Source organism: Coregonus lavaretus, assembly GCF_964263955.1.
Source record: "Coregonus lavaretus genome assembly, chromosome: 13".
NCBI classification, from domain to species: Eukaryota; Metazoa; Chordata; class Actinopteri; order Salmoniformes; family Salmonidae; genus Coregonus; species Coregonus lavaretus.
In genome coordinates, this window is record NC_140000.1 from 15,533,953 (window position 1) to 15,543,026 (window position 9,074).

The 9,074-nt window shown below is 43.1% G+C and overlaps 1 protein-coding gene across 1 annotated transcript; it reads left to right on the forward strand.

Annotated features, from left to right (window-relative positions):
• Window positions 1-4,763, forward strand: LOC311139091 (popeye domain-containing protein 1-like; the record flags this gene model as incomplete). The annotated part of the gene is made up of 7 exons (XM_084173974.1): window positions 1-265; window positions 777-901; window positions 1,534-1,721; window positions 1,891-1,999; window positions 2,203-2,370; window positions 3,248-3,389; window positions 4,624-4,763. The coding sequence occupies 7 exons, from the start codon at window positions 1-3 to the stop codon at window positions 4,761-4,763; spliced, it is 1,137 nt and encodes a 378-aa protein (XP_084030100.1).
• Window positions 4,764-9,074: the final 4,311 nt, after the last annotated feature.

A 9,074-nucleotide genomic window follows, 5' to 3' on the forward strand; every position in this document is an offset into this window, starting at 1 on the left:
ATGTCTGCTTCTCCAGAGATGACCAGTAGCCTGTTCTACATCACCCTGGCCCCACTGCGGTCGGCAGTCCCTGGGTCTGAACCCGAGGCTGGAGGTGGAGGTCTGGTGATGACCACCATGGAGCCCAACGGGACCTCCTGTGAGGAGTGGGAGGAGGCCCACCACCTGCTCTTCCACCTGGGGAACCTGTCTCTCCTCCTGGGCCTGGTCATCCCCACCACCCTGACCCTGCACATGATCCTGCTGCGCTTCATGCTGATGACAGGTGGGTCCATACTGCCCTCTGCTGGCCCAGATTACAGTCCAATTCGGTGGTCATGATAGATTGCATTACACACTTTTCAGTTTCATTACCAGCTCTACTTTCACAGTATCTCTTCCTCACTCTCCAAAGTATTCACTCATTCACTCCCCCTCAAGGATTGATATGCATTGAATTGCTGTTAGAAATATGATAGAAGCACTATAGTGAGTGAACGAGTGCACACTTCGTGGAGAAGGGGGAGTTGCTGCGGTAGTACAGCTGGTAATGAAATTGAAAAGTATGGAATACAACCATATCATGACCACTATGTTGGTGGTAGCACAGTGGGAAAGGCCCTGAGTAGAGTGGAATGATATCATATCATGACCACCATGTTGGTGGAAGCACAGCTGCCTACTGGAGTTTTCTCAAGCTAGTTGAAGAATTTACGGCTATAGGGCAATATGAGGATATAACTCAACCAATAACAACTCAAGTGCGCTTTATTACTTCCTGTTCCTGTCCCTGACAGGAAGCTGTCTGTTCATCACCTGGGCTACGCTGTACCGGTGTAACCTGGATGTCATGGTGTGGAACGTGGTCTTCCTGCTGGTCAACTTCATGCACTTCTTCTACCTGATCTACAAACGCAGACCTGTGAGTTCTGCCCCAACTCAACACATTCCAGTTAGATGCTGATTGTGGTCCATTTATATACAGTACACACATACAGCTTAGAGTAGGTACAAGTTACCTGGAACAGTTATTTTGATGAGGACTTTTGGAGATTCGTTTTCCATTGTGTCTCTCAGCGGGGAGACAGCCAGTCACATGCCCCTGGTGTTGGGGCCACTCTGTCTCTCTCTACCTAAATGAGATGCAGGTCTTTCAAATGCACTGCTGCCACCAGGGGACTTTCAATGTGTAGCGGGCCTTCACATAACTGACAGAATGGGACCACCTGTCCTCATAACGAGAAAGGAAGTTATGTATACTGCAGTCCTCTTCACTCCCATGGGAATGACATACATGAGTGAATTGTGTGCTATCAATTCAATATCAAGGATGAGTAGAATTAGGTGGCCCTCACTTTATGTTGGCTGCTGTGGTGACATTTGATTAAAGACCCTAAAATATACTTAATGCCTGGTTCTTGATAACACGCCCTGTGGCGATCCACCCTGAATCAGGAGCCTAGCTCAAGTCACGTCAATCATCCATCATAACACTTTATATGCCACTTTATCAGCGTATAGACAATGAGCTGTAACCGTACTGTCTTCTGTCAGATTAAGATTGACAGGGATCTGAAGTCAGTGTACAAGCGGATGTTTGAGCCCCTCCACGTGCGCGAGGCCCTGTTCCAGAGACTGACGGGTCAATTCTGCACCATCCAGAGCCTGAAGAAGGGACAGGTGTACGCAGCCGAGGACAAGACCTCCGTGGATGAGCGCCTCAGTATCCTCCTTAAAGGAAAGTAGGTATCACTCTGAGACATCTCCCTGTCACCTATTTACGATGTCATTCCACCCCTGGTTTTCCCTGAATGATGTTTGATCAATAAGGTTTAGCAGTATCTGTGTGCATCTGTGTGCATTTGATCCATCCATGGTCATCCGTGTTGACTATAAGTTTGTGTGCGACAGAATGAAGGTGTCATATCGAGGTCATTTCCTCCATAACATCTACACGAACGCCTTCATCGACTCCCCTGAGTTCAGATCAACCCAGATGCACAGAGGAGAAAAATTCCAGGTAACAAGAAGCTCAGATTATTGAATGTACCATTTATTTATTTATTTTTGATATATAACCCAATTTACCACTTACCCGTATTCCAGTTCATAGTAGTATCCATACTGGGTAGACCAAACAACACAAGTGACGTTGGCATGATTAGATAATGATAGGGCAGGTTTGTTACCATGACAGCCTGTGACTTGTTGATTAATTTACAGGTGACCATCATGGCGGAGGAGAACTGTAAGTTCCTGTGTTGGTCCAGAGAGAGACTCACCTACTTCCTGGAGTCTGACTCCTTCCTTAACGAGGTGTTCAGGTACCTCATTGGCAAAGACATCACCAACAAGCTGTACTCGCTCAATGACCCCACTCTCAGTGACAAGGTGGGTTTAGTCACTGTTCAGAAACTGAGACACTGTAGTTTCTATTGTCTAGAAACACCTTCCTAATGTTGAGTTGCACCCCCTTTTTCCCTCATAACAGCCTCAATTCATTGGGGCATGGACTCTACAAGGTGTCGAAAGCGTTCCACAGGGATGCTGGCCCATGTTGACTCCAATGCTTCACACAGTTGTGTCAAGTTGGCTGGATGTCCTTTGGGTGGTGGACCATTCTTGATACACACGGGAAACTGTTGAGTGTGAAAAACCCAGCAGCGTTACGGTTCTTAACACACTCAAACCGGTGCACCTGGCACCATACCCTGTTCAAAGGCACTTAAAATATTTTGTCTTGTCCATTCACCCTCTGACTGGCACACAAACACAATCCATGTCTCAACTGTCTCAGGTCTTAAACATCCTTCTTTAACCTGTATCTCCTTCATCTACACTGATTGATTGGGGCGGCAGGTAGCTTAGTGGTTAAGAGCGTTGTGCCAGTAGCTGAAAGGTCGCTGGTTCTAATCCCTGAGCCGACTAGGTGGAAAGTCTGTCGATGTTGCCTTGAGCAAGGCACTTAACCCTAATTGCTCTGGATAAGAGCGTCTGCTAAATGACTAAAATGTAAAATTGAAGTGGATTTAACAGGTGACATCAGTAAGGGATCATAGGATTCACCTGTTCAGTCTGTCATGGAAAGAACAGGTGTTCCTAATGTTTTGTACACTAATTGTGATTTGGTCATTATCCTTCCTAAGTTACAAATTGTCTCCTTAGATTCAAATAACGATGATTATGTAAGAAATGATGATGATGATGGTGGTGGTGACACCGATGATAACAATGATGACAATAACAATAATGATGTTTACATGAACAGGCAGCAAAGAAGATGGAGCGTCAGCCCAGCCTCTGCTCCCAGCTCTCTATGATGCAGATGAGGAACAGCATGGGCAGCACCAGTGACACCGACGACATCCTGAACCAGATCCACCGTGGAGGCTCCAGTGGCTCCTCACATCGTAAGTCTCACCACCTCCCATCAAGCTGTGATACTATTGGCCCATCTGTCAGTGTTAAACAACCTGATTAGCTATTGAGTCTGAAAAAGACTGACACAATCATTCTCCTAATGCTACCTTTTAATAGTGACAAAGTTTCGATCCACAATGGATCTTTGCCAGGTCAACAGTAGCTGTTATACAGTCACTAAATTTACTGAAATCATGAGGCATTCTGGGTATTTTCAGTTGAGTCCATCTTCGTCATTTACCCCTCATATCCTCTCTGGTGTGTGATGTTAACAGACACTAAATCCTGGTTTATTAGGGGTTTAGCTCCTATCTGACAACATTGTTTTCTAGGGGTTGTGTTCTAGTTAGAGTTGTTCTTTAACATTGTTTCTCCTGTCCCCCCCTCCTCCTCCACCTCCACCTCTAGCTGTGAATCAACCCACTCTCTCAGATCACACCTTGCCCTGAAGGGGGTGTAAGACTATCTCTTTTCTCCCCCTCCCACCCTGAAATTCACCTTCCTAATGCCTGAGTCCAAGATCTGTTTGTGCTGGACAGTTCAAACAGATCTGGGACTCAGGCTAGTTAATTCCCCCAAACCCAACCCTCAATATTTAACCCTACAGCTCTGCACTATGTTGCCTGTTCTAAAACGAGTGATCCCCGGTAACCTGGTTTGTTGTTTTAACATCTTAAAAGTTCACTGTTTAAGAGTAAGACAGCATTCATTCATATCATCCATCCTATAGTAGTAGTGCTGCTGTACAGCTCCTATTGGAACATGTATTTAGACGTACAAGATACTCTTTAATCCCAATAGCTTTTACATTATCATGTTGCAATTTCCATATCAAATGTAGGGGTTGAATTGCAAAGTTGACTGATATGTCAGGAAAAGTATTCAGAATGCTTTTTTTTTTCTTACCATGCTGATTTAACTTCACACTGTCTTCCCTCTGTCTCCAACACAAACATACAGTATGTGAAATTAGGGCCTATGTGTGAGCCTATGTGTGTATTCTGTCAAATGTGTGGTTGTGATTCTGTTTTGTTTGGATTGCCATATGAGTCAGAATGAAGGCTTGTGGAATTTGTGACCTATGACAACCTCGTTTGTGTCACCTTTATAGTGTGTTTGTCTGTGACCATATGAAGATGGTTACCTTGGAAACACACACAGTTACATTGAAAACACACACACACACCTCTATTCCCACGCTAACTGATGTGTCCTTCTTTCCAGAAAAATCTCCTGCCTCCAAGACATCCAAAATGATGAAGCCCATTGAAGAAACGATGGAAGACGACGTCTTTATAGAGTCTGAGCCAGACTCTCCTGTTAAGAAACGCCACACCCACTCAACAGCCATAGAGGAGGTGTAACGAGATGTGACATTAACCTACAACAACAGTGCTGACCACCCACCTATCTGTAACCTGATACAGAACCTGGTTAGTTATAGTAGAATAACTTAAACAATAGCTTGAAAAAGGCTTCTACATTATCAAAATATCTACAGTGGGGAGAACAAGTATTTGATACACTGCCGATTTTGCAGGTTTTTCTATTTACAAAGCATGTAGAGGTCTGTAATTTTTGTCATAGGTACACTTTAACTGTGAGAGACGGAATCTAAAACAAAAATCCAGAAAATCACTTTGTATGATTTGTAAGTAATGAATTTGCATTTTATTGCATGACATAAGTATTTGATACATCAGAAAAGCAGAACTTAATATTTGGTACAGAAACCTTTGTTTGCAATTACAGAGATCATACGTTTCCTGTAGGTCTTGACCAGGTTTGCACACACTGCAGCAGGGATTTTGGCCCACACCTCCATACAGACCTTCTCCAGATCCTTCAGGTTTCGGGGCTGTCGCTGGGCAATACGGACTTTCAGCTCCCTCCAAAGATTTTCTATTGGGTTCAGGTCTGGAGACTGGCTAGGCCACTCCAGGACCTTGAGATGCTTCTTACGGAGCCACTCCTTAGTTGCCCTGGCTGTGTGTTTCGGGTCGTTGTCATGCTAGAAGACCCAGCCACGACCCATCTTCAATGCTCTTACTGAGGGAAGGAGGTTGTTGGCCAAGATCTCGCGATACATGGCCCCATCCATCCTCCCCTCAATACGGTGCAGTCGTCCTGTCCCCTTTGCAGAAAAGCATCCCCAAAGAATGATGTTTCCACCTCCACGCTTCATGGTTGGGATGGTGTTCTTGGGGTTGTACTCATCCTTCTTCTTCCTCCAAACACGGCGAGTGGAGTTTAGACCAAAAAGCTCTATTTTTGTCTCATCAGACCACATGACCTTCTCCCATTCCTCCTCTGGATCATCCAGATGGTCATTGGCAAACTTCAGACGGGCCTGGACATGCGCTGGCTTGAGCAGGGGGACCTTGCGTGCGCTGCAGGATTTTAATCCATGACGGCGTAGTGTGTTACTAATGGTTTTCTTTGAGACTGTGGTCCCAGCTCTCTTCAGGTCATTGACCAGGTCCTGCCGTGTAGTTCTGGGCTGATCCATCACCTTCCTCATGATCATTGATGCCCCACGAGGTGAGATCTTGCATGGAGCCCCAGACCGAGGGTGATTGACCGTCATCTTGAACTTCTCACCAAGCTGCTTGCTTATTGTCCTGTAGCCCATCCCAGCCTTGTGCAGGTCTACAATTTTATCCCTGATGTCCTTACACAGCTCTCTGGTCTTGGCCATTGTGGAGAGGTTGGAGTCTGTTTGATTGAGTTTGTGGACAGGTGTCTTTTATACAGGTAACGAGTTCAAACAGGTGCAGTTAATACAGGTAATGAGTGGAGAACAGGAGGGCTTCTTAAAGAAAAACTAACAGGTCTGTGAGAGCCGGAATTCTTACTGGTTGGTAGGTGATCAAATACTTATGTCATGCAATAAAATGCAAATGTATTACTTAAAAATCATACAATGTGATTTTCTGGATTTTTGTTTTAGATTCCATCTCTCACAGTTGAAGTGTACCTATGATAAAAATGAGAGACCTCTACATGCTTTGTAAGTAGGAAAACCTGCAAAATCGGCAGTGTATCAAATACTTGTTCTCCCCACTGTATTTAAATGTATCTGGAAAACAGAACTGTACATTTTGGCATCTCACTTTGTCTTGTAGTGTTTGTGAGTTTGTAACTGTTGTACTTTTTAAATCCTGTTTGATTGGATGTTGTACAATGCCTTTGATGTTCATTCATTAGCGCTTATACTCAGTGTGTTCAAAAAGTATTCCATGTGTCACAACCAAAACATTTTAGTGTAAGCACAAACTCTAAGGAAGGTTTATTTTAAACCTTTTACTCATTGTGTGACATATTGTGTGATGAATTCTCTTATTTATGCATTGAGCTTCTGCACTGTTGTTTTGATGAATGTGGAAATTTAACAAGTTAAACCTCCTGGTCAATGCTAACCATTTGAGGCTGTTGTGCTGTTTTTTTCACGGCTATAAGTACACAAGCTTGGTATCACTTTTTTTATGCCATGATAGTAAGCTTATATTAATTACTCAGAGGGAACACTTGAAAAAGAAATCAGCAGAATTGATGGAAAGCTCTGCTTTTTGTCCTCTATCGCCATCTAGGAGCTATTATGAGTACTACCGGTGTCTTTTCTCAGTCTGAACTACTGTCACTGTTTAAACGAGGTCAATGTTCAAACTCATTCCATGGAGGGCCTAGTGTCTGCGTGTTTTTGGTTTTTCCTTTCAATTAAGACCTAGACAACCAAATGAGGGGAGTTGTTTACTAATTAGTGACCTTAATTCATCAATCAAGTACGAGGAGCCAAACAGAAACTCGTCCCTCCGTGGAATGAGTTTGACACGTGGTTTAAACCATCACATGTCTGAAAGATCAACCAGACCAAAAGAAGAGGTTAGCAACAGGCTTTATTATTTCAGTCAAATAAACCTTTTGAATATCTCAGACAAACCATGATTGATGTAACACATTTTTTTTTGAATACAATGAAGGAATGACAGGCCAACAGGAAAACAATACAACAGATATCAGTGCTCTTTTGAGACGTTAAGACAATCTTCTGCTTTGGAGGAACACTTGATTGTACAATACAACCACAGCACTGAAAATACATACATACACAAGCTTTTATTTTTTTTACAAAAACGTGACAAAGTCCCTCACATCACAATAGTGGGCAACTCAACAGTGCTTTCTGGGTTGTCTTTGGAGCATATATCTCCACAATAAGTGCTTTGGTTCAGTCTGAATCCACAGGGCTGTCTCAACTATTACAGAAATGTTGCAGAATAGTTGGGGTCCATTCCATTTCCATTCAGTCAATTCAGGATGTCAACTGAAAATTCTATTCCATTTTTCCTCATTGCTTTACAATGATGAAAAATGGAATTGGAATTTTAGTTTCCAACCTGAATTGACTGAATTGAAATGGAATGGACCCCTACCCTGTTACATAACCATGAGTTAGCGATTCTCTGTTGCTTATCTGTTATGAATTGATCATTAATACACACGATTAGATGATATGATCCATACAAGGTTAAAACAATATCAGTAGCTACATCAATCTCGGAGGACCGCACATAACAGAGAGGATAAAACACACACATCACTGAGATGTTTAAGTTTTCATGTAAACAAAAAAAAGACTAAATCATAAATTGTTTGTGAGATGAGTTTTACAGAAACCATATTGCAACTCAATATTAGGAAGGTGTTCTTAATGTTTTGTACACTCAATGTAAAAGGCCTGTGTGTAGGATTGTAATGTTTGAGGTATTACTTCACAGTATTGTCCTTTGTCTAAGTGATGTGACCAAGGAATGCTAAGACAAAAACAGAAACCATAAAGTAAACAGAATATAAATTACCCGAACTGACCACTAGATGGTGGTATGAACTTACAATAATGCACAGGTTCAGACAGGTGTGGCCAGGTGCTTTTACAATGTAACATGGAAATAATAACAGTATGTATACCTAGAACTCAGAGGTAGTTACTAATATCAGTACATAAGTCTATAGAGTTGAACACTAACTCGATATCACATGGTTTGCTTAAAACAAAAACAAATTAAGTTCTATGATGATGATTCCCCTCAAAATGAAAGGTAAACTTTTTGGTAAGTTCCCTGAGAACATTCTATCTCCTGAGAGAAAATATTAAATTTGAGGCCTCCAGGAATCTAGTTTGGTTTGTGCTAATGTTTGATTATATATACAATCTATGATAATAACACGTATTAACTTTCAGTAAACATAGTAGAGCCTTGATGTTCAATTCATAACTGCATTATACAAAATATCAGTGCTTTGTTTCTTTTTTGTATTTTTACCCCCCTTTTCTCCCCAATTTCGATCTTGTCTCATCGCTGCAACTCCCCAACGGGTGGCGAAGGTCGAGTCATGCGTCCTCCGAAACATGACCCGCCAAACCGTGCTTCTTAACACCCGCCATCTTAACCCGGAAGCCAGCCACACCAATGTGTCGGAGGAAACACCACTGAACTGACGACTGAGGTCAGCCTGCAGGCGCCCGACCCGCCACAAGGATTCACTACAGCGCGATGAGCCAAGTAAAGCCCCCTCCGGCCAAACCCTCCCCTAACCTGGACCAGTTGTGCACCGCCCTCTCCCGACCTAGGCCGGTTGTGATACAGCCCGGAATCGAACCCTGCGATGCAGTG